The sequence below is a fragment of the Lepidochelys kempii genome, chromosome 12 (genome assembly GCF_965140285.1).
Source record: "Lepidochelys kempii isolate rLepKem1 chromosome 12, rLepKem1.hap1, whole genome shotgun sequence".
Classification (NCBI taxonomy): Eukaryota; Metazoa; Chordata; order Testudines; family Cheloniidae; genus Lepidochelys; species Lepidochelys kempii.
The window spans coordinates 35,513,295-35,539,968 of record NC_136391.1 but is presented as its reverse complement, the minus strand read 5'-3'; the positions used below and the strand labels follow the sequence as shown (position 1 = coordinate 35,539,968).

General features: G+C 42.8%; 1 protein-coding gene across 1 annotated transcript; it reads right to left on the bottom strand.

Annotated features, from left to right (window-relative positions):
• Positions 1-26,644, bottom strand: WFDC1 (WAP four-disulfide core domain 1). The gene is made up of 7 exons (XM_073308475.2): positions 26,188-26,644; positions 14,125-14,320; positions 11,737-11,820; positions 8,081-8,221; positions 5,445-5,486; positions 3,529-3,592; positions 1-2,609 (listed from the first exon to the last, which is right to left on the bottom strand). Exons 1-6 carry the CDS (start codon positions 26,341-26,343, stop codon positions 3,534-3,536), a joined length of 678 nt encoding a protein of 225 aa, XP_073164576.2. The 5' UTR covers positions 26,344-26,644; the 3' UTR covers positions 1-2,609; positions 3,529-3,533.
• Positions 26,645-26,674: the final 30 nt, after the last annotated feature.

The window sequence follows — 26,674 nt, the reverse complement described above, 5'->3', positions numbered from 1 at the left end:
TTTGTTTTTATTGAGCACCAAAGTAGGAGACCCTACGTTTCGAATGACAAGCAGCACAAAACAGGAGTGATAGTATTGAATGAGTCATTGGGCCAGATTCTCACGTTGTGGAGGTCAGAGCGGCTCCATTGAAGGCACCGATTGACACCAGCTGAGACCCTGGCAGCTCGCGAGCACTGTGAGCATATAACGTCACATGAACAGTTTATTGTAGCACCAGACAAGCCTTAAAATGAGACTAAACACACATATGATGTGTTATTTAAAAGCTAACATTACCAGTTTCCTACTGAGCTTTTACAATGTTGCCTTAAAACCATTTGTTTTCTGGGCAGCAGAAAGAACTCAGGAAAATTTGTCTTTCAATATATGGTGTTGTCAAAAGCAGTATGAATGTTTATATTGGAAACGTAGCCTTCAGATCTCCACTCCGGCTGATTTGTTTCTGAGTTTGACAATTTAAAAGAGCTTTTAAAAGAAAAATTAACACCTTAGCACCATTAGGTAGGCTGGATTTTCTACAGCATGCAGTAACCAGCAAACATTCAGCAGTACCTTATTTTATCAGTTTTCCTTCTTCTTCTTCTTTTTTTTTAAAGATTCATTTTGCAATGATTAAATTCCTGCTCTACAGCTCCTATCCAGGAAAGTACTCAGCCATGAGCTTAACTAGCATTGCAAAGCAAAATGCTCACCTCAAGTTAAGCATGTGTTTGAGTGTTTTGCTCAATGAGACCGGAGCCTAGGTGTCTGATCCTGCAAGGTCCTTAAAACACATAACATTGACTAAGGGCACTGAGCTCTGGAGCTGATTTAAAAATAGTAAAATATTTTGTACACATTTTTCACTGTTTGTTGGGGGGTGTGTGTCAGGAAGGAATTTCATTGGCAGAGACCCTGGTTGTTTTTTCTCTCCTTCCACTGCAGTGTGGGGCAGGGATCACTTGCTGGCTTAAACTAGAGTAAATGGTAGATTCTCTGTAACTTGAAGTCTTTAAACAATGGTTTGAGGACTTCAGTAACTCAGTCAGAGGTTAGGAGTCTATTTCAGGAGCGGGTGGGGTTCTGGGGCTTGCAATGTGCAGGAGGTCAGACTAGGTGATCACGATGGTCCCTTCTGGCCTCAAAGTCTCTGAGTCTAACACTGGAATGAAATTTTTTAAAACCTGACCATTTTTGCTGGTCAAACAAATAAACAGAAAGCAACTATGTAAAAAATGCTCAGTATTTTTAACTTTCCCTTTACCATATAGGGATTCCAAACTCTAGGGGAAGGATAAACATTTGCATATACTGTAGTACGTAAGGGAATATCAGACAGAGCACCATGGTAGACCATTTCCAGCCTCGTTGTTAAATACATAGATTACCTTGTAGACTAAGTCATAAAAGGATAGTTGTTCACTGGGGCAAATTCATCCTTGCTGTAGCTTCCACTGATTTCAATGGTGACACAATAGAGACACATTTGACCCATTTTCTTGAGTGAACATATTAAAGTCATTCATACTATTGTCATGCATAAGCTACCAGTCGATTCATTTCCTTATGGGTAAGAGACCTCTGAGTTCTGTTAATATGATGTACGTGCAGTATGAAAGTCACTGATTGTATTCAGCACACATATATTAGAAAAATCAAGCTGGTTGTTTATATCTAGGGCCTGATTCTAAACCCACGTGCACCATTTTTATACCAGTGTCACTCCTGAGTTACACCTACGTGAGCGAAATCAGACTCAGTCCCCTAATGTGCATTGTAGTGTGTACTGTGCTGATATAGATCTGAAATGAAATTGTGGATCAGACTGGTTATCTGTTCCAGTGGTAAAGGTGCTGCTCATAAACACTACAGCTGCCTTCAAAGGAATGGATTTCTTCCACTCTTCACAGGGCTGAGTTCTAGAATAGCTGCTCTTGCACCATGCAGGTCTTTTATCAACAACTTGCAGAGATCAGGAAGATGCTGAATAGCTGTATCTGGAGACTGAGGGCTGCAATTCATCTGAACCAGACAACTATTGGATATAGCTTTCTTTAAAAGCTCCTTAATAGTTAGGTCCCACTGAATGAAAATCAAATAATAAAAAAAAAGGAATTTAAATGTTTATCAGTGCTGTGGTGTTTGCATAGAACACATTCTTACCCAACCATGTAACCTCAGCAATTGGCCTCACATAGGCCGAATGAAAAGTTAACTGATTCATTTTGTCCCTGTTGTTTTAATGCAGCTGCATCTGATTCTGAAAGATAAAGACACCACCAGTGTGGGACAGATTGGCTGATAATGCAAATTCTTACATATGAGCCTGACCCAAAAACCGACTGAAGTCCCTGAAGGTCTTTTCACTGATTTCAGTGACGTTATTCCTGTGCCTAAGAGTTTGCAAGATTGGGTTCCAATGCAGTCTTCTTCTAAACTACCGGTCTCTGCGTTTTCTCATTCCGGATCAGATGTGGCTGCCTTAGACTTGGGCCCTAGATGGGCAGTATAAAACATTTGGGCATTTACTATAATTGTATACAATGCATGGACATGAATGTTAATCTTCGGCTCTATGCTGTTTTGAAATGTTTGAGAATCCCAAAATTCGGCTGCACGGTCCTGTTCTACATGGGAAAAGAAAACATACCAAATGTCAGAGGTTCTTCAGGAAACTGGCGAAATTTTGAGAAATCAAAACCAAATGAAAAAGAACCTGAGGAGAGGAATTTCACCAGGAATATTTTGCTGCGATCTCCCTGCAGCACAGACCAGCCTTGGGATGGTGAATACCATATCCCGTTTGTCAGCATATGCCTTTCAACTAAATTCACTTAGGGTACATCTACACGGCATTGTAACTCCAGGGCTGTGGGACCTGCGCTTGTGGACTTGATGTTTCCAAGCCCGTGCTTGAGCATCCACACTGCATTGTAAACCTGGGTTTACAATTGCTGGATCCAGGTCTCACAATCATGCTAAAGTGGCTACACTGCAGTGTGCAGCTCTTCTGACTGGAGTCTGCGGCTTCAGCTGCGTCCACACTGCAAACTGACCGGGTCTGGACTCAAGCCTCAACAGGGCTCAGGCTCGGACCCACCCCTCCAGCAGGGTCCACAGGCCTCAGTCCAGAGGAGGTGCTGACCTGAGTCAGACTGATGTATGTGTGGATGGAAGGGGGATTTGGATTCAAATCTGAGACTGAGCATGGGTTTATGGTGCAGTGTAGACATACCCCTAGAGTGAATTTCATCCCTGTGCAGAGGGCCAGTATAATTTGTTCATTCCCTCAGAAGCATCTGGGACTGGCCACTGTCAGAAGACAGGATACTGGGCTAGATGGACCTTTGGTCTGACCCAGTATGGCTGTTCTTATGGCCTCAGCACCACTAGGGCTTCAAGGACATCTAAGTGGAGCATATGCCTGATGCTACGGAGGGGTAATTTCACTCGTAAAAGACTATGTCTTTAAATCACTGTACATTGGGCAACCGTCATGCATTTTCACACATCCATCCCATCCATACCCATTCAGAGGGTACTTACCCAAGCTATCCTAAGTGCTTCTGCTGTTGTTTTATGTAGCCAAGTACGTTATTGGAATTACTCCCTGTAAAACAAAATTCTGCAAAATTAGGGTTTACGGCATGTCCTTTCAGTAATGAACGCTTCAGAAAGATTTCTAGCTGTATATTTTAAATGGTATGTGTCTTTGTCATAAACATACAGCTAAGGATAGCATAAAATCCCTCCTTTACCTGTAAAGGGTTAAGAAGCTCAGATAACCTGATTGGCACCTGACCAAAAGGACCAATAAGGGGAGAAGATACTTTCAAATCTGTGGGGGAAGGTTTTTGTTTTGGGCTTGTGTGTTCTCTCCAAGACAAAGAGAGAGACCAAGCAAGTAATCCAGCTCCTACTGAAATGATACATTTAATATTACAGAAATAGTAAGTAATAGCAAGGAATGCGTTAGATTACCTTTTGTTTTAGCTTGTGAATTTTCCCTGTGCTAAGAGGGAGGTTTATCCCCATTTTTTTAAAAAAAACCTCCCTGCTTTCCAAGCAGCCAAAAGAAAAAAATAAGTCCTTTTAATATCCTGAGATTTGTGCTTCTGGTTCAAAATGATCCCACCAATGCCACCATGTCAGGGTTCCCTCCCGACTCTGAACTCTAGGGTACAGATGTGGGGACCTGCATGAAAGACCCCCTAAGCTTATTTCTACTAGCTTAGGTTAAAAACTTCCCCAAGGCACAAATCCTTCCTTGTGCTTGGATTGGTACTGCTATCACCACCAAGTGAGTTAGACAAAGATTCAGGAAAAGAACCACTTGGAATTCCTGTTCCCTAAAATATCCCCCCATGTCCCTTCCCCCCTTTTCCTGGGGAGGCTTGAGAATAATCTACCAACCAAATAGGTAAACCAGATTTTTAAAAAACAGAACTTTATTATAAAGAAAAAAAAGTAAAAGAAGCACCTCTGTAAAATCAGGATGAAAGGTAACTTCACAGGGTAATCAGATTCAAAACACAGAGGATTCCCCTCTAGGCAAAACTTTAAAGTTACAAAAAAGACCAACCACCAGGGACAAACCTCCCTCTTAGCACAGGGAAAATTCACAAGCTAAAACAAAAGATAATCTAATGCATTCCTTGCTGTTACTTACTATTTCTGTAATATTAGATATATCATTTCAGTAGGAGCTGGAATACTTGCTTGGTCTCTTCTTTTGTCTCCTGAGAGAACAACAACAAAAGCCCAAAACCAAAGCCTTCCCCCACAAATTTGAAAGTATCTTCTCCCCCTGTTGGTCCTCTTGGTCAGGTGCCAACCAGGTTATCTGAGCTTCTTAACCCTTTACAGGTAAAGGAGGGATTTTATGCTACCCGTAGCTGTATGTTTATGACAGTCTTATTTTCCAGTTCTTTGGTGGGGCTGTTGTAGCAGTGGTAGGTTTAAATTACACCAGTGATTCTGCCTTTGGTTACTCCCAGGGCCTCAGTTAGGTCGCATAGGACTAACTGAAGGGAGATTGACCATTCCATTCTAGATCGAAGAGTGATCGTGATCTAACTAAGGTGTGGAAAACCAGCAAGGAAAAAAAAAAAAAGGTGCAAAGTAGTGGGTAGCTTTTCCTAGCTTTTCGCCTTCCAAGAACAGGATTCCTTTCCTGATTAAATCACAAGTGAAAATGAATTGAATTGGGTGTTTCCCATTCCAGAGGTGACTTCCATATCATAAACCCACCATACATTGCAGCACTGTTGGCAGTCTCAGCTCTGGAAGACGCTGTGGTAGGGGCTTTGCATATCTGCCCTGAGATGCACTGGCAAAGGTGTGCTGAGAAGCTTCTGACGAATGTCTCCCCACTGTGCCATTTCATAGGCAGCAAATTCCTTGTAAACTATGTGACCAGTGTAAAGCTCAGCAATACCAAAGACCCACAGAAGGTGTCTTACCAAAATACTCCTTGTAATATTTATGCCTTAGGTTGCGTCCATCTGCAAAACAATAAGATACATTATGATCAGGCTTGGCAGAATTTGATTTTTTAAAATAATTTTGACAGATGCTATCCATGTTTATTTTAAAGCATTTTTCTCTACTTTTTATTGATTTCAAATTGTTTACAGTTGTGCAAAATTATGGTTTTTAAGCAATTTTGTTGGCTATTTTCATCAATTCAAATTTTCACAGTCACTGGAAATTGGGATGTATGGGGGGGAGGGGTCAGACAACAATTATTTAATGACAGTAGGTGTTGAGATTCAAAAAGATAAAGCTTGATAACCATTAACACAAATTGTCAACGTCTCATGTCAAACTGTATACGGTAAATAGCTTTAAATCAAACTCTGACAGGTTCACAAGCAGGACTTTTCTTACTTCTCCTATCTGTAAATTTAGAATATTATTGACGGAAGTATTTTTCATCAGTTTTTGGGTGTATGGTGAAATCGAGATTTACTGATAAAAATAGAATCCGTCCAAGCCTAGTTATGATAACGTATCCAACCAGGCTTCGCTCTTAACTGCTTTCTTTGGATTAAATCCTGGTCCCTGTGCATAGCCTGAAAACTCTACAGGGAACTAGGGGGACCAAGATTCCTATCCTCAACAATTGGGCAGGGAACAGAGCATGCATCTTGCCTTCCCATGGCTGCAGCTGTGTTGTCTTGGTATCTGTAGGCCGCTATGTAGCTCCTACCAGTACCTTTTGGCCAGTGGATCCATGCAGTCACATCCTCCTCCTAAATACTCTGACCACTAAAAGTAGTCATGATCTAAATAATTAGTCTTTCTTAAACATAAAGCATTTATTAAAGAAAACATAGCTAGAATTTGAGACACTCTAACAGGCTTCCGCACAGTTCAAGTTCCAGCTTCCTCTCCTTTGTTTACCAGGGACCACACTGTGTCCGAAACTTTTACAGCTCAAAGAGACAGCGAGTGCATGAACACCATAAACACAGGTATATATCATTACATTAGTGACTAGAGGACATTTAAAAAGCCCTCAAAGACACAAGAAAGGCAAAGGAAGTTGAAATTCTGAAGCCTTTAGTCTTTATTACAGGAAAAAACCACAACAAAAGAGGGCTCTGGTTTGATACTTCTACTAGTTTTTATTGTGGTTACGTAGGAAAAGGGGCTGCTGATGTTTTTGGCCTGTGATGAGTTGCATCACAGAGTATATAGTCCATAAATCTTTTACAGAAGCTGCACACTCTTGTACAGATTGAAAACGGTCTCAGAAAACACATCAGCATGTGTGAGCTCCCTTATTGGCAAACACACCAGTGGAGAAAAAAAAAAGGATGATCTTTGTGATTGAAACAACAGGAGAAACTCTGGTCAGGTGACACAAAACAATTTCAATCTTGATTTTCTACTGTAGTTTAAGAACTTTACTGTTTGATATTTAAATAGAATGAGCTAAGGTTTACTATCGTCTGTAGATGGGAATAAATTCTTTCCTGTCCCAGCCAAAATGCAAATGCACAGACATTGATCAAATAAATTTACAGGGCCTATTCCCCAGCTTGTAAATTGGCTTAGCTCTATTGAAGTCAAGTAAATTAAAGAACTCAGTGGAGCTATGCTGAGAATTTGGCTTACAGTCCAGAATGTCATGTACTGCACACATGAAGAAAAAGAGAGAAAAGTGAATTGCTGCTCGGATTTATTTAGGGGCTGATCCCGAATGGTGCCGAACACTGAACTCCCTTTGGCTTCCCTGGAAATTGAGATCAGTCAGCACCTTTCCAGAAGCCCCGAAAGACCATGAGCTGTTTGTGTTGATTGTACCCTTGGGATTTTTCAAAGGCAGCAGTTTAATTTTCTCGTGTGATTTAAGGCGTTACACATAGACAGCTTTTAACTGTGCAGTGGTTCCCCCAATTAAATGGTGACCTATCCTGCATGCTCATAGTGCCTTATCCTTGAGTATCATACCAGTATGATCAAAAGAACACACAGTAAAGACGAGCCACAAAAACATATGCTCCAGATTCTGCCCCCAGTTAAGTAATGGCAACCCACTGTTCTCTCTGTGGGGTGGCTGATGTATAACTAGGTGCAGACATTAGCTCCCCCATGTTTATACAGGGTGTTCATCTCACTCGGAACTCCTTCCCCACCCCCACTTCCTCACCCCCTGAATTTAGCTCCCATATTTGGTCTTATGGCATTTTCTTTTAAGGCCAAAGCAATGACTTGATTGCCAGCACCATGTGCATGCGAGACTTGGGTTCCGAAGCATCCACTCAACTGAGACAGCAGGGAATGGAGAGGCTGCCGGGGGGTTGGGGTGGGGGGCAAGGGGGAGATGATGTTCAGTCTTGGGGGATAGCTGCCTGCAACGCAGCAGGAACATTTCCTTTGTCATATGGAAGTGTGATGGATACATGGTGGAAAGATCAGATACATCGCTGAAGAAACCCGGGATTAAAAGAGGGAGGAGGTGAAAACCCAGGAATGCTACTTAGCTTGACCTAACAAGCCCTTATCTGCCTCAGGGCAGGTGAGAGACCCCTCAGCATAGTCCCTACGTTGGACAGAGTAAGCGAGGATGGATGTTTTTGAATGAACTGACCGGGATTTCCTCGTAGCTTGATGCACTGACCCCTGTTGGGGATTCCTTCGGCTGTGTTGCCAGGATTGATGATGTGGCATTCGTATCCTGTAGGGCAATGCAGAGGCTCATCCCCATCCTCAGTGGTGCTGCAGGCCTCCGCTGGAAAACAAGCCTGCGTGTCATAAACCTAGATTTTATTAGGCCAGGATAACCGGAGAAGGATAATCCTGCTGTGTTCTTTGGAAGCCCCTCCCAGGAAAAGATCTCAAAGTGCTTTACAAACAGTAATATTGAATATTTAACACGTGTAGAGAGCTCGACACGGCTTTACTCCATTCAAAGAGAGGGGAGAATGACTGTTTCCACTAACTGGAGAGTCCCTAGCTAGCTGCCTTTCTGTTCTTCCTGCAGCCCTTTCTACGGGGTGTGTGCTGGGGCTGGAGACCGGTGGAAAAGAGGGGTGGCTGGCAGTGCTCTGAACAGTTGGTGGCCTCTCCAGGACTGTTACCAGCTGGCACAATTTAGAGCAGCCATCAAGCTGCTTTAACCAGCACCCGGGTTTAGATCAAGAACCAGGGAACTGTTACCAACTCCCTGGTAGTTCTCCCCTTCTTCTGTGCCCAGAGGTCAATGGGCACAGCAAGGAATGGTTCCAAAATATTCAAGATGCTCTACATCTATTAACTAATAAATTAATTCTCACACACGACTTCTGGAGCACTTCATGCTAACTGCTCCATTCAGCTGTAATCAAATAAAATAAGAGTCAAAAATAAATGGGGGGGCAGTATATTTTACTGACATTTGTACAACCCTAGTGAAGTCAGTGGAGTTGAAGGCAGAATTTTCTCATTAGGAATTGCCAGTCTGGATCAGAGCCGGCATCCATATATCCTGTCTCTGATAGTGGCCAGCCCCAGATGCTTCAGAGGAAGGTGGAAGGACCCCCACAGTAGGCAGATGTGGGATAATCTGCCCCATTTCTTAGATCTCATCCAGGTCTCTAATAATGACTGGCCGAAGCCTTGAAGCAAGACTGTCCGAGTACTTTAGAACCATTGATTAATAAATTAAACCTGCAAGGCAGGTCGTTTTATGCTCACTTTATACATCTGGAAATGGAGGCAATGAGGTTTAAGGCCTGATTTTCAGACTTCAGGCCTGCACTTACTTTAGGAACCTACTGTCTGCATGCTCAGCTGTGCATGCATGGGAAACACACATGGAACTGCATGAGCAACATCTGGAGTCTGCAAATCAGGTCCCCAAGAGACAGGCTTAAGGCCACCAAAGGTGTCAGGGCTGAGAATGACAATTCTCAAGTTCCTACTTTCCAGGCCTGTGCTCAGATCACACCTCCCTACTGAGGTGGGACTGGATAGCTCAGAGAATTTGTAATGGGATGTGATTTCATCTTTATTTAAGAGTTGACATGACCATGATCTAGAAGTTCCTACACAGGGAGAAGATTTCTGATAAGAGAGGGGTCTTTAATTTCAAAGACCAAGCCTAACAAAATCGAGTGGCTGGAAGCTGATACTATACAAATTCAGGCTAGCAATGATATAAAGATAATAGCATCTAGCTCTTACATAGAGCTTTTCATCAGTAGATCTCAAAGCACATTACAAAGGAGGTCAGTATCATTATCCCCATTTTACAGATAGGGAAACTGAGGGACAGATCAGGGACATGACTTGCTGAAGGGCTTGATGCAGGAATTTACTGTGTGAAATCCTCTGGCCTGTGTTATAGAGGAGATCAGGCTAGATGATCACAATAGTCCCTTCTGGCCTTGAAATCTATTAACCTAAAACTCATTTAAATAAAGTGCATCTCAAGCATCTGTTAGAAAACAGTGCAATGGACTGTGTTGGAGAAATGAATTATCTAAAGGGTAGAAAAATATAAAAGAATTTTTGCTTTTCTATGTGTCCCTGCTGATGCAACATTTCAGAGCTTAGTTATAACAGCTTAAGGATTGTGTAAACCATGAAACCTAGTTTGTGTGTCTTGCTTTGTAAAACCTTATCTATGTAAATAGCAGGGTGAAACAGAACATCATGAGGGAATTGTTAATTTCAGGTGCCCAGCAAGACAAGCAAACAAGCAAAAACCCAAAGTCACAAAAACTGACCAGTAAGATAAAATTAGATGGAGCCAGTAAAATAAACAGCAGAGAATACAAAGGAAATCAGTACAGAAGTAGACCAAAAAAAAGTTTTAACAGGGTAAGCAAAAATGTATTAGTTTAGGTTCGTTATGATTTATGCATAAAAATGTTTAGTCAGGTTGAGAATGGGTAGGTTCACAGATGAGGTAACTGAGCATGAGTTAAGACATGGAACAGGGTATAAAAGACAGTGGTAGACAACACGAGAGTGAAGAAGACACAGCGTAAGAACATAGCAGAGGCCAGAGATTTGCAAAAGAAGTCCTCCTGTCCCTTCTTCTTAGCGTTTACACAATGTTCCTCAGGTGGACCATGACCAGGATTCATCACTGGTTGGATCATTAGCTTCCAGGGCCCAGGCTGAGTACTGATAGGGAGTGTGCCAGGAGAGGTAACTTGATCAATTACTTTCCTGGTCTTATCTGTTTTTGCATGTATATGCAGCGTAGTTGTAGCCACGTCAGTCCCAGGATATTAGAGATACAAGGGGAATGATGTAATAGCTTTTATTGGACCAACTTCTGTTGGTGAGAGAGGCAAGATAAGATAAGAGCTCTGTGTGGCTTGAAAGCTCGTCTCTCCCACTAACAGAAGTTGAGCCAATAAAAGATATTACCTCACCCACCTTGTCTCTTTGAATGTATATGGCATTCATAGGTGGTAACAGCACGGTCTTAAAATGTACAAAATAAAGGTTACATGAAACTCTATAAGCTTGAATGGGAGTGGATCGCGTTGGTCACCAAATACAACACACAAACTAATCTCGCATTGAGTTATGTAAATCAGTTCTATGGAGTTGGGGTTATGTATTGGGAAGGAAATGACTCTCCCCTTTGCACTTGGTCCATCTAACCCAAACACCCATGCATGCAGAATGACATGCAATACTGTAGTGTCAGATTATGCTATCATGGCATACCCAGCTCTGAGGGCAAAATCTTCTTTTACAAGTTGCATTGGGTATATTCTTTGCTCATCCTGTTCACATCACTTTCCCTGACAATCAGATTTTCATGCACTAATGAGAACTGGTTATGCATCTGCATGGCAGATGGAAGAAGAGAATTTTGCCCCTACTAAAGAGGCTTTCAACAGAGCTGTATATTAAAAACAAATCTTTTGCTTTAGATTTGAAATACTGTTCACTTCACAAACCCTGGAGTCACCTTTCCACATGGGGTACGATCACAAATCTGTTATTATTTGGCCTTTTGCACTGTACATCTGTATCTCATTTAATGGACAATTAGTTTACAGGAAGTGTTCTTTCCACGCTAACACTGGGTCTGCAATGTAGATTAAGTGATGTTTCACAGGGGTCTGAGGCTCTGAACTGAAACCACAGTATTTACTATTCTCCCTTGAAAAAGGGCGGATTTATTGGCACTGAACTGCATCTGACTTGCATATTATTTTCCAAATCAGTGTCCTTCATCCAGCAGAATTCAACTACCCACAATGCCCAGGTGATTAAAATGCCGAGTTGCGCTCATTGTACCTTGTAAAACTTCCTCTGGTCCGTCTAACAACCAACCGTTTCCTCCAAGCCAACGTGGTTTCGGCTGCACCAACCAGTCTAAAACTATTAAAAAACCCACATTGTTAAGGATGAGCAGTCACAGGGCACATAATTACTTTCATGCCACTGATTTTCTCCAGTCCCTGATGATAAGGCAGGCGGAGTTCTTCAGGGAGGGTTTTACTGTGTGTGTTTCAGTGACGTATTTACGTTCGCAGTCATTCAAAATGTCCCAGCCGCAGCCTGATTGCAGCAGTCATAGCAAGGACCCCTGCAACATGGACGTACAAAGGGCCTAGGCCTGCAGAATGCTGAGCAACCTTTGAGACCCTGGTCCAAAATCCATTGACGTTAATGGAAGGACCCTCATTGACTTCCGTTGGCTTTGGACTGAGCCATGACTAGGCACCTTGTAAGATCTGGCCCAAACTGGATAGAGTTTCATTGAGTGCTGCTAAAAGTCAGAGCAAATCCCCCCCCACGGAGCATGCTCAGAAATTTCTTTCTTGCTCCCTGTGTAACCCAAGAGAAGTCAGAGTTCAATGAGAATGATGTCTGTGCCAAGTTTCAAGCCATTTTGACTGTCTCCCTGGCTATGTGTAAACTTATGTCGGCGTGTAGAGTACCGGCATTACATGTGTCACGACCCATGGCCTGGCAGACAGGCTGTGTCCATACATGCCACTGCAGTGTGTAGCTAAACATGGCAACGAATGTCTCTGGCAGCTGGGAGGCAACGGGAAAGGTTCTGGCAGTGGGGAGCTGATGGAGCTTTTCACCACTGCGGGAGCCTTTCACTGCAGTGGGGAAAGGCTCTTGCAACGAGACACTACATGGTTAAAAATAGCAATGTAGGCATGGTGGGTACTGCTTGGGTAAGTAGACAGCCATGTAGCGTGCGTACCCTGGGGGTTCAGGCATGTAGGGCACTTACTCTACGCTACTTACCTAAGCTGTGCCTCGCCAGCTACACTGTTATTTATACCTGTACTAGCTGGGCGTGCAGCATCTGTACATGCTGCCGTAAGTGTAGACCACCCATCTCTTTAAAAAGATGGTGTTAGAATTATTTCACAGTTGGAAAGGAATATCTTTCTGAACTCTCCCTTAACTTGGAAACAGAAGAAAGGATTTTGCTCAAACTTTTCAAATAAATTCATCTACAGGCAGAGACTAAATACATTGCAACACTAAGAGTATCCACTATAATAAAAGGAAAATGACTGTCCTAAAGCTAGTTCTCAACAATAATGAAAATCTCTGATTTTGGCAAGTAGCTGGTTAAAGCATCTTGGTTTTTCCTATAAAAAGGTTACTGGCAGAACTGGTTGAAAAATGCAGAAAACCTTTTACAAACATTTTTTGTCATAACTTTGAATTTTGGAAAAGTTCCAAACTGACTGAAGACCAGCAAAAAATGTACTCAGATTTTTTTTTTCAAAGTTTTGCAAAGTTTTCACTTAAATTTTGAAAATTCAAAAATTCTCCACTCTCTCTCATTACCTGCCATGCGGCCATGAACTTGGGTTAATGTATAATATAGCGAAAATAACTAATCTCGTGATTTCTGCCATTCAAGTTGGTGGAAATCTTGCCAAATCTTACAAATCTTGCAAGATCAACAGATGTGTGCAACTTCCTCTCTCTTGAGCCAAAAATCACACAAGGGCAGCTCTCAACTATTCGCCACAACGGAACCAAAGATTAGTTCTTGATTCAGGCTCAAACCCCAAGTCCTATTTTAGACCTAATTGTAGTGAGGCAGTGTAGGTCCCTGCCGCCCCAGAGAGAGACAAGCCCCTCTGGACACCAGAGTGGGTGGAGCCAGGGAGCTCTGAGCCCGCCACCCAGAGGGTCAGGTATGGCACAGGAAGTATAAAGGCCAGACCCAGAGCTCCTTGAGAGGAGCCGCCAGGGAGACCAGACTCATCTACCTACCTCCTGGTTGGGAAGCCCCAGCGACCTGCAGTGGACCCAAGGGCTGGCCGGCTACCCGGAGGAGTTGCTGAGCCTGCCCCAGGCCAGCTACCCGGAGGAGTTGCCGAGTCTACCCCTCGCCACCTATCCCGAAGAACCCATGGTGCTGGACCCCCCTGAGGACACCACCCTAACCCAGGTACCTCAAGAGGGGGAGTCTGGAAGTAGCCCGGGGCCCTGCTAGACCTCTTCCCGAACTTAGTGAGTCGGTGGGGGTCCCCGCCTCCCCAGAGAGAGACAAGCCCCGGCTAACCTCTCTACACTAATATATATGGGGATACACCCCCCATTTTACAGCCTACCATTGTTATTTCAGCTGTTTCTGTTTGTATCTGGGCAACATCTTGGACATTTCTTTCTGAGGCAGTTTGATCTCACAGCCTACCATACCTGGAGGTGGCTGTACTGATTCTAAGCAGGCATAGATGCACCCATTGTAGCAACAACGCTTGTGTCTTTCACATTCAGAATCTGAACGGCAGCTGGGCACCTCACATGCTCGCTCTGGTAAAGTCTGCGGGGGTGGAGGGCAGCGGTCATTCTTCTGGTAGTGGGCGCTGTGAGAATGAAGAGGGTACTCATAATCCTTGCAAAAAAAAGAAGAAAAGGGAAAACACAGATTTGGCATAAGGGAGAACATTTGGTCAACATTAAACATATTGCAAAGTGACATAGCTGGAGTGAGCATTAAGAAGTGACTGACTTCACGTATTCATCAAGGAAGTGATACCACCACCCTGTGCCTCAGTTTCCCCACCTGTAAAATGAAGATACTAATCTGTTGCTACCTTAGCAAAGTGCTTGGAGATCAGCTGATGAAATGTGTTACCTAAATACCAAGTACTACTATTTATTTCATTGTTTTAATGATGTAGAAGTGTTCAGGAGTTTAATTTTTAAATCCCTAAAATGTCCATTACACTTGTCTGAAAGAGTAAGAGAGAGAGGCAGTAGGCACTTCAGTAACCGGTGCCTTAAAAATACTCTAGCGAGAAAGAGAGGTAAGTTGAAATGAAGATGATGATAGAGAGGCCTTATTGTTCCTGTGTTTCATAATTATTCTGTGTTTGTTGTAAGTGATTAATGCCAGCAGCCTTTTACAAATTTAAAACCTTCCTGTAAAGTGAGATGGCCACTATGGATGTAGAAGCCCTCTGCACCGACATTCCACACAAAGATGGACTACAAGCCATCAGGAACAGTATCCCTGATAATGTCATGGCAAACCTGGTGGCTGACCTTTGTGACTTTGTCCTCACCCACAACTATTTCACGTTTGGGGACAATATATACTTTCAAGTCAGAGGCACTGCTATGGGTACCCGCATGGCCCCACTGTATGCCAACATTTTTATGGCTGACTTAGCTCTCGTCCCCTAACACCCCTACTTTACTTGCGCTACATTGATGACTTCTTCATCATCTGGACCCATGGAAAAGAAGCCCTTGAGGAATTCCACCATGATTTCAACAATTTCCACCCCACCACAACCTCAGCCTAGACCAATCCACACAAGCGGTCCATTTCCTGGACACTACTGTGCTAATAAGCGATGGTCACATAAACACCACCCTATACCGGAAACCTACTGACCGCTATACTTACCTACATGCCTCTAGCTTCCATCCAGGACTCACCACAAGATCCACTGTCTACAGTCAAGCTCTACGATACAACTCCAATCCCTCAGACAGAGACAAACACCTACAAGATCTCTATGAAGCATTCTTACAACTACAGTACCCACCTGCTGAAGTGAAAAAACAAATTGACAGCCAGAAGAGTACCCAGAAGTTACCTACTACAGGACAGGCCCAACAAAGAAAATAGAACACCACTAGCTGTCACCTTCAGCCCCCAACTAAAACCTCTCCAGCACACCATCACAGATTTACAAACTATCCTGAAAAACGATCCCTTACTCTCACAGATCTTGGGAGACAGACCAGTCCTCGCTTACAGACAGCCCCCCAACCTGAAGCAAATACTCTCCAGCAACCCCACACCACACAACAAAAACACTAACCCAGGAACCTATCCTTGCAACAAATCCTGACACCAAATCTGTCCATATATTTATTCAAGTGACACCATCATAGGACCTAATCACATTAGCCACGCCATCATGGGCTCGTTCACCTGCACATCTACCAATGTGATATATGCCATCATGTGCCAGCAATGCCCCTCTGCCATGCACATTGGCCAAACCGGACAGTCTCTACGCAAAAGAATAAATGGACACAAATCTGACATCAGGAATCATAACATTCAAAAAACGGTAGGAGAACACTTCATGCTCTCTGGTTACTCAGTAACAGACTTAAAGGTGGCAATTTTGCAACAGAAAAGCTTCAAAAACAGACTCCAGCGAGAAACTGCTGAGCTTGAATTAATATGCAAACTAGATACCATTAACTTGGGTTTGAATAGAGACTGGGAGTGGCTGGGTCATTACACATATTGAATCTATTTCCCCATGTTAAGTATCCTCACACCTTCTTGTCAACCGTCTAAATGGGCCATCTTGATTATCACTACAAAGTTTTTTTTCCTCCTGCTGATAATAGCTCATCTTAATTAATTAGCCTCTCACAGTTTGTATGGCAACTTCCAACTTATCTGTATGTGTATATATATATATATATATCTTCTTACTATATGTTCCATTCTATGCATCCGATGAAGTGGGCTGTAGCCCACGAAAGCTTATGCTCTAATAAATTTGTTAGCCTCTAAGGTGCCACAAGTACTCCTGTTCTTTTTGCAGATACAGACTAACACGGCTGCTACTCTGAAACCTCTGTATGAAATGTCCAGCTTTGTACCAGAAGCTGCAGAGGAGGACACGTGGCCATTTAATACTATGCCAAGTCAAACTGTATTTGGATATGGGGAAAATACGGCCTATTCTTAATCACACATAAACGATGAGGAAAACTCTCAAGTAGAATTAGCAGAGCGTGGTACTTTCCCTGACAAGCATAAGCAGCGGCATACAAAGTAACATGATTCACAAAGATGGCATTTGGATGAGAAGCCAACTCCCTGCGTTCCACAGAAATTGACAAGCGGCTCAAGCCTGATTCATACTCCCCATGGGCCAAAGCCTTCATCCCTGCGCTCAGACATGCAGTGTGAGGCAGGGGAGTTCTGTGGGAAAGGGGAAGGAACAAAATTTCCCCACCTCAGGCACTCTGCAGACACTACAGCTGACTCAGCTTCCACCTGCCCTGGTGGGGGGGGGCTGCATATGTGGATCAGCCCCACCCACCGGCCATGTTTCTCCTCCTGTGCTTCCCTCCTCATGGCAGTGCCTATGTGACCTTCTGAACATCAGCTGTCTGTGTGCCAGTCCCATGGTGTCAATTAGAGCAACCTGGCAGCTGCTATCATTTGCACTAGCTGCCAACTTCCTTAAGGAGCTAATATGGGGAGCCCCAGGCATGCCCTTTCCCCTTGATCACACCCCTTTTCCCAAGGGGAAAAGAATAGGATTGGGGTCCACCCTCTTCTCAGTGGCTGGGAAGCTATGCAGAGGGCTGGGAAGAGGGTAGCCAAGGATCAGATATAGTGACTCTAGGCCACAACAGGTGGCTCTGACAGATCACGGCAAGCATTCCCTGGCTAGCTACGTCAGCCTTAGGGCTGCTTTGTGTTGGTGGGACAATGCAAAGCATCTTCAGTGCAGGGGAAAATCAGACCCATTGTCTAAATAATACATCACTCCTTGGAGGAATGATTTTTGATTTCTGAATTTTTATGTTCCTCAGACACAAAGATTTCTTGTCTCTTTTGCTATCTAACTATTACCATGTGCTATCAGCAAAGTGTCTATTAATGCTCTGGAGTATAAAAAAAATAACTTTTGTTGGATTTGCAAAAGAATATGGTGTCAGTATGTGTGAGCACATGAGAGAGACAGAGAACCTGGGGAATGTAAGTGAAACTAAGCTAAACTGAAGAGAGCAAACTTCAGAAATAGAGATTAGAAAAGTTTGACTATAATCAAATATTGGGATCAAACTAGACTCAGCTCTCATGAACACAGGTGTAATGCCAAATAAACTCCACCAAAGCCAAAGGAGTTACTCTGGATTTACACCCTGTAACTGAGATCAGCATTCAGCCCAAAATGATAAAGCTGCAAATGGAGACAAGAAAAGAACTTGCTATCAGATTGTTTGGTTTAAGACTCTACCTACACTCTCGTAATGATGTCCAGCACCCTAGCATTTGCAAATCAGTCACAAAGGGGCAGATTCTCTACTGCATTGCACCACTCTAGTCAGGCCACTCTCAAGAGGGCATCATCAGATTACAGAGGAACTTGGATTAACACTGAGAGATTCTCCCCATGTCTGGGCACTGCTAAATCATCCCTGCCAGAGGTACCTTCTCCCTGGGACTCAACAACGCCTCTGGAAAGCAAATGTTTGTCTTTAGGGTACAGCTCATTGAACTAGATGTTGAAAAACAAACTTCCTGGGACAGGATACCGATAGGATCCCCTGCAAGACCTTGAACTCACAAGCTGGATACTCCCCTGTAGGAACAACACATCCAGTATATTTCTCAGGTACAATGTATAAGCATTTCCCATGATTTGCATCTAAGATAAGCCTGCTTGCCAAGAGTTTCTGCTTCTCTCCTTGGGCCTGGTAATGGTTATGTGTGGGAAACTGCTTTTCTTTAAATAAGAACGCAAATAGATTTTCCAATCACTCAGTCTTCTCCTTCCCAAATAAATGCACACAGCAGGCATAGGTTAAGGGGGGGAAAATTATGGGAGCCCTTCATTCAAATATTGTCATTACATCAATGTACAAGGAAACATTTAAGCAAGATTTTGAAGGCTTCACTGCAATGCTTTTAGATTCCTCCAGATGGCCTCAGTTTGCAACTATTGAGAGGCAGTGCACAAATAACTGGATTTATTAACTTTGGGACTGACTGCTCCTACTATGGCCTTGTTGTTATGAATGAGTGGATTGTAATCAGTTATTTTAAAATGTAATTAGGAATAACTAATAGTTCATTTCATAGGAAATTGATGCAATTCCGTTCAACGTGATAAGGGGAAAATGTTGTATATTATTTGTAATGCTGACATGATAGATTTTACCTCCACTTTCTCTGTAATGAATCATGCATAACATATAGTGACAACGATGTGATATTTCTTTATTTCAGCCAATCTCATACATTTGTGCAATGACAAGAACCAGCCTTAATAATAGGAAACATTCCCAGATGTCTGAAATGCCCTCTGATTGAGATGCATCCAATATATTATGTGGGAACTGTAGTGTAAACCCACCCAGGTTCTCAATTGTTCTAACAAACAATTGGAGCTTGTAGATCATGGGGTATGGTAGGGAAAATCCAGATGATGATTGGTTTTTAATTTGTTGAGAAGTGAGGGGAAAAAAGCCTAATTCACCAGTATTTCCACAAATGAAAGCACCAAGTTATATTCACACTGTCAGGTTCTAATATGCCTAATCATGTTGACAAGCACCTTATTCCACTAGCAGTCCATGTATTTAACAGGCACTTATGGAGTAAGGTGCTGCTCAAAGTAAGGAAGAGTATCAGAATTTCTTCCTATGCATTGATGAGTCACATTATTAATCATAAAAAGAAAAGGAGGACTTGTGACACCTTAGAGACTAACCAATTTATTTGAGCATAAGCTTTCGTGAGCTACAGCTCAGTTCACCGGATGCATACTGGCTGGATGCTGGCTGGATGCTGTAGCTCACAAAAGCTTATGCTCAAATAAATTGGTTAGTCTCTAAGGTGCCACAAGTACTCCTTTTCTTTTTGCGAATACAGACGAACACGACTGTTACTCTGAACCTGTCACTATTAATCATGAGAGCTCTTTGATTTTTTTTTAAGTTCAATATTTTGATTTCAAAATGTAAAACAACAACAGCAACAACAAAAAGAAAAATTTTGACAAAGATATTCCCAATTCCTCCCTTGGCCCCATTTTTAACCAGCGATAGAATTGGTCAGAACACTAACTTCCAATTTTTAACTTTTAATTTAAAAAAAATCAAAATTTTCAAATTTTCTTTTTGTGGAACCAGGTCTATCCATAATTCATAATCCAGTCCAAACACTGCATATCAGTGAAAATGTTCAGGAATCCCAAAAGTTCCATAGACTTTAGCAGGGACGATCATTCATCAAAGCATTCATTTTGGAAGTTCATTAGTTGTTATTCTCCTATTTAAAATGTTATTGTCACTCAACCCATAGTCTGAAATGTATTTACCCAAAATATTTAGCAAATACAGATGGGTAACTGATACTTAAAAGAAAACAAATATGATTGATTCACTAATTGAAAGGGCAAAATTCATAATGAACAGTTGACCATAATGAATGTGACTTCCCTTTTAGAACAATAAAAGTTCTAAGGCCAAGAATTCCCGGAGTAGCTGTTTCCCTACTAAGTTTTTGCCTTATTTTCTCAGTGTTCCTAGTGTTCTGATATCCCAGTACTTAAAAATTCACTGCTGTACAGCATGTTTGCAAAATTTAACTAATCAACATGCTGCCGCTGCTTTGGGTATCATAAGATTTTTAGGAAAAGGGGGGGAAAGTAATTCCCTCATTTACAAAGTCTTGTATTACTGCTGTCTTGGAATAATGATTTCCACGAGTGCCTATTTAATAGCTTGGTAGGATTTACATTTTGGCTGTGAGCATGACTTGGATTTTTAAATATTATGGACTCTGGCATGTCTTAACATTTCTGCACTTGAAGATATTTTTCAATCCTGGAGGCAAGTTGCAGTTTGTCTCAGGAGACTCATGAACTCATTTTAATGGCGATAGCTGCATTAAAGACTTCCAGAAACTAGTTAACAGCGGAAAGTTAAAAGTTCAGCTGAGGAACCTGGAAAGCCAAGTCCAGAGTCACTAGAAAAAAATGGAATGAAGCCTCATTACCCTAAATCACTCACTGTATTCCCAGACTTTCAGTAACATCTGAGGGATCTGGCCTGCCTCATAAAAATTCCATCCATCCTTAGATTTTTCATGTCTACAAATGAGAACCAGTTTGCCTCTAAGCACAATGCTCTGACACTTGTAATATCCTTATGTGCAGCAGAAATCTATTTAGATTTCCTTGGAGTTCAACACAGAATGGATCCGGTGAGACATATTTCTAGCTGGGGTTCCTGTTGAGAGAGATTTAGGGCCAGATTCTCATCTGGTGTAAATATGCACAGCATCATTGAAGTCAGTAATGCTACACCAATGTACATCAGATGAGGGTCAGATCCTTTAAGTTCGAGGCTGGCTTCCTTTCATTGTTCCAGATGCCTGCCTTCGTGAGACAATGCTTATGGCCCAGTCTTGGCCCACTATAAATCAATAGGAGTGTTGCCATTGATTTCAGTGTGTGCCGTGTGATTGGTGGGATTTGTTTAGTTAATGGCCACCAGTCATCTTTCCTCTGAAACAATAAAGAATAAACATCTTGTGCGTGATGTGCATATTCATAGAAATGGGGGATAAGGAATACCTGCTGGATCATCATCTACATTTTACTGCTACTGCTGGATCTTTGGAAACTTCTCCCACTCTCAGTAGAGGTTCCCACTGGGTTACATCCTTGGCCCTCGGCTGTCTCACTAGGCCCTATCCCTCGGGACTCCATCTGATTGCACTTCTACATTAATACCGCACAAATCTGCTGTTCCACTCCAACCTCTTCCCTTTTGGCCACTTTTGTATCACTGACATCCCTTCCATCAACTGAAATCTAACATGGCTAAACTGAACGTCCCAAATATTCCCACTCCTTCCTTTTGCTGCCAGAAGCAAGGGATCTGAAACACCATCCTGCATTCATTCTAAACACTGTTCTTGGTATAAGCAGGGGGCAACAAATACATTAGCTTGGGGGAGGTCAAACAACGGACTAAGAACAATGTCTCATTTGTTCCCCTCTTCTCCAACAAGACAGACCTGTCGGATGAGATGTGAGGGTCTAGGTGGAGAAAGAACAATGCTGATCACAGGAGCATTCCCCACTCTGCATGACTCGTGTGCATTCAGCAAGGCATGGACGATGCAGCACATTGGTGTGCAGAACCATACACGAGACGTAGAGAGAGCCCAGGACCAGTGCTCTGGAAAGGGAAACGTCAGACATTGGAACTCCGCTTCTTTAAGCGTGCAAGGGAAAGGACAGAGAAATGCAGCTTCCACCCCCTCCTAGAGAAAGTGATTACTCTTGAGCTTGACAGATCAGTAGCACCTGGATTAGCTGCTGCCAGAAAAACAATCCTTTGAAAAGCCTCTGGTTCAAGGAGGAGGGCATATCCCCAAGGGAAAGGATTCTGTGGCTTAGAACAAGCTATCTGAACATCAAAACATAGGATTCTATCTGTCTGAGTCTTTTGCTTCATAGTTTTTGTGGAAAGCAGAGGATTGCAGATTTTAACTTCACAATGGTTTTGCAACATGGCAGAATTATTATTGTTACTAATAATGGTATTTTTCCAGTGCAGTTATGGAGATTTAGCAGACCAGAACTGCTCTTTGCTCTATATTATTAAATAATTTGCAGCCTCACATGTTCACAAAAGAATGCTGAAATCCAGCGAATGTTCTTGAACTCCCCAAAGTGAGATAAATTTGACAGTGAAACATCCCATTGCCTTTTCATTGTCCTCACAATTTTGCTGCAAAAGGTTCATGAAGTGACAGGCAGAAATTTTGCACCCGTCTCCGATTACCCTCCCTCTGTTTATCAGGTGTGTGAACCTCACTTCACAAAACACCTGTCACGTGCACAGAGCAAATCTGTGACTGAACATGTCATTGTCAGCCTCATGGGCCATATCCCCTGGCATTTGTCTTCGGGGCCCTTGATTGTGCCTGCTAATGTGAGTTTCCAACCCCTCGGTGTCCACAACCCGTTCTCTGTGCTCCTCTGCAGTGGCTGGGTGCCTTCACCAACAGTGAACACGTAAACAAGTTTAGCATCAACTTTTGTGGGCCCAATCAAACCTGAGCATTTGGAAACAGATGCCAGCTTAACAATGGCTGAAATTTTGACCCAACATATTCAGGAGGCAAAAGGCATTGGCCAATGTTGGCTTTTAAAAGGACACGGTCAATCTGAATTTTTTTTAATTTGCTACTTTAAAAAACAACAACTGGTTTTCTGAGATCCCCTTTAACTAGCATGCCTTGAATTTTTAACTGTTATATTCACACTGTCAGGAATTTTCTTTTTACAAAAATATGTATACTTTTTACCTCCTACTTGTTGATGTCTAGAACAGTGTTGCCAACTCTTATGATTTTGTCATGAGTCTCATGATAATGATTGTTTTCCTTAAAGCCCCTGCTTCTGGAGTCAGGTGGATCTGTGATGATTTCAGCCTTCATGCTTAAAGAAAAAGTAAGTTTCTAGCCCTTGTGACTGTGGAGAAAGCTTCAAAATGTGACACCCCCCACCTCCAGTGCATCTAAACCACAAACCTAAAGACTCAAAAAGCAGAAGGCAAATGAAAAGAACCCCAAATCTATTGTTTTTACATAATCTTGTGATCTTAAAGCCTATCTCATGATTTTTGAACCTTTGGCAATACTGAGAAAAATCTTTTGGCCCCAGAATATTTTGAACTCCAGAAACATGCTCAGGCCCAATCCCTCCCCTTCTGTTCTGTGTACACAGAACAGTTGCAGCTTTTCTGCCACTGATCCTGACGGACAACCTCTCAGACCTGGGACACTGTGGTCATAGTGTCCACTACCACTTTGGAGACTAGGCTAGTTTTCTCTTTGCAACACACTAATTAGCCACAAAGGGTTTTCAAGCACATTGCAACTGGATTGCTGGGCAGAAGACCTTTGAGCCTTGCTAGAAAGGTGTGTTGTGCTTTTGCAGGAAGTTTCCTGCATTTCACTGGTTTGTTCTCAGCTATAATGGCCTGAAGGTAAGAGTGACGCTGGTCCTAGATGATGGCATGTCAGCCAGAAACCCACGCCAGCAAGCAGTGCTAATGAACACCTGTCAAAAGTCTGGGGAGGCAGAATGGAGGAGATACTTCCAGAGAATAGTCAAGAACAAATCATGTATGCAGTGTTGTTGTAGTCATGTTGGTCCCAGGATAATAGAGAGACAAGTTTTCGAGCTTACACAGAACTCTTCCTCAGGTCTGGGAAGTGTACTCAGAGTGTCACAGCTAAATGCAAGGTGGAGCAGATTGTTTAGCATGAGTTGTTAACACATATTTCAAGGGATCATTCAAGGTGAAGTGGCCCATTAACACCTCTCTAGTCATAGGGGGAAAAGGAAATTTGTCTTGCTCCCCAACAGAAGTTGGTCCAGTAAAAGATATTACATCACCCACTTTATCTCTGAAGAACAAATGAAGCCAAACCAATCTAATTTCCTTCGTTGATAGGGTTACTCTCCTAGTGGATAGCGGGCAAAGCTGTAGCTGTGATATATCTTGATTATAAGGCTTTGACACAGTTCCACATGACATTCTCATAAGCAAACTGGGGAAGTGTGAACTAGAGGAAATTTCTAAAAGGCAGTTGAAAGAACTATGCTCAAAGAGTAGTTATTAACAGTTCACTGTCAAACTGAGGGGAAGGGAGAGGCATATCTAATGGAGTCCTGCAGGTGTCTGTCCTGGGTCTGGTACTATTCAATATTGTCATTAGTGACTTGGATTATGGAGTGGATAGTACACTTATAAAATTTGCAGATGACACCAAGCTGGGAGGGTTTGCCAGCACTTTGGAGGACAGAATTAGAATTTAAAATGACCTTGAAAAATTGGAGAATTGGTCTGAAATCAATAAGCTGAAATTCACTAAAGACAAGTGCAAAGTACTACACTCAGGAAGGACCCGTCACATGTACAGCTACCAAATGGGGAATAACTGGCTAAGTGGTAGTACGGTAGAAAAGGCTTTGGGGATTATAGTGAATCACAAATTGGATGAGAGTCAACAATGTGATGCAGTTGCGAAAAAGGCTAATATCCTGGGGTATATTAACAGGAGCGCTGTATGTAGGCCACCAGAGGTAATTGCCCCAACTTTATTCGGCACTGGTGAGACCTCAGCTGGAGTACTGTGTCCTGTTCTGGGCAGCACACTAAGAAAGATGTGGACAAATTGCAGAGAGTCCAGAGGAGAGCAACAAAAAGGATAAAAGGTTTAGAAAACCTGACCTACGAGGAAAGGTTAAAAAAACCGGGCACGTTTAGTCTTGAGAAAAAAAAGACAGGGGCGGGGTGGGGGTTGGGGACCTGCTAACTGCCTCCAAATACATTAAAGGCTGTTATAAAGAGAACTGTGATCAATTGTTCTCCAAGTCCACCGAAGAAATGGGCTTAATCCGAAGCAATGGAGATTTCAGTTCAATACTGGGAGAAACTGTCTAACTCGAAGGATAGTTTAAAACTTCCAGTGATGGGGAGTCCACAACCTCCCTGGGAAGCCTATTCCAGTGCTTAAGACCAGGTTAGACAAACACCTGTTGTCAGGGATGGTTCTAGGTATATTTGGTCCTGCCTCAGCACAGGTGGCTGCACTAGATGACCTCTCCAGATCCCTTCCAGCCCTGAATTTCAATGATTCTATAAAAGGAGGCCAATCTGAGAATGGATTCTCCCTTGAACTACTTGCTCCAGGACAGGAACGACCTCTTTATATGTATATAGTACCTTTTCTGTATGGATCACAAGACACTATTGTTCATTAGCTAAATGTCACAAAACCCTTTTACATATTTATCCTCACTTTACAGTGGATGGGTAAAATGAGTCACAGAAAGATGAAGCGACTTGCGCTAGATCACACACACCAAGCCAGTGGTCGAGGTGGGCTTAGAACCCAGGAATTCTGACTCCCAGTTCCCCCACTCTATGCAGTGGACCATGGTACTTTCCTTTTGGTATTTTATGCTAGCACTTCTATGCACATTTATATGGGTTTTGCACTTGCAACCACAATCTCCTTTTCTTCATTCAGGTTTCCCTTCTCTAGGGTGACCAGATGTCCCAATTCTATAGGAACAGTCCCAATTTTGGGATCTTTTTCTTATATAGGCTCCTATTACCCCCCACCCCCTGTCCCAATATTTCACACTTGCTGTCTGGTCATGCTACCCTTCCCCAGCCTCTCCCAGTGCAGAGCACCTCCTTGGGCTGTGGCTATGGCATGACAAATTTATTTTTCAATGTATAAAGTGTGCCCTTATCTGTATGTCTCATGTTGCAGAAAATAGGTGGTAAAAGTTTAACACAGCCTAGCAAGCTTAAATGAGCCCTCTTACAAACAGCAAAAGCGTAGGATTCAAATCCTGATCATTCTCAAAGGACACACTGGACACACCATTACATACGCCTGCCTCCTGCTAGTTCACATGCGATGTCCCCCCTCAGCTAGGTACTCACATCATACTTCTCGGCCAGTTTCAGGTGGAGGGCACGTTTCCAAAGATTCTTTGCCAAGCCGGATTCTGCGAGTAAGACTGAGACACACAAGGCTGTAGTGAAGATCTTTTTGCAGAAATGCAGCTTGGGCCCCAGGCTATTGCTGCTGGAGTCCATGTTCCTGATGAGAAATAAGAAAATACGGATCCCAGCTTTCAAGGCGCCAGACAAATCAGAGGGAGGGAGAGAGCTGACTGCTGAAGCAAACGACTCTTTGCTGAACAGCTTCTGGGAGGCAAAAAATAAACAAACAAAAAAAGTTTTGGAGCCCAGAATCAGGAGCCAGGAGCTGCTGTTGAACTTTCTTGTTCAAAGACAGATCAGGTTCTCCCATCTCGTGTACCCACGAGGCACATATTCCCCTTGAATGATCACTGGATAGATTATTTTTAGACCTTTGTTCACAACATCTGGCATTCTCAGGGCGCTCCATTCAAAGCCAAAGCAT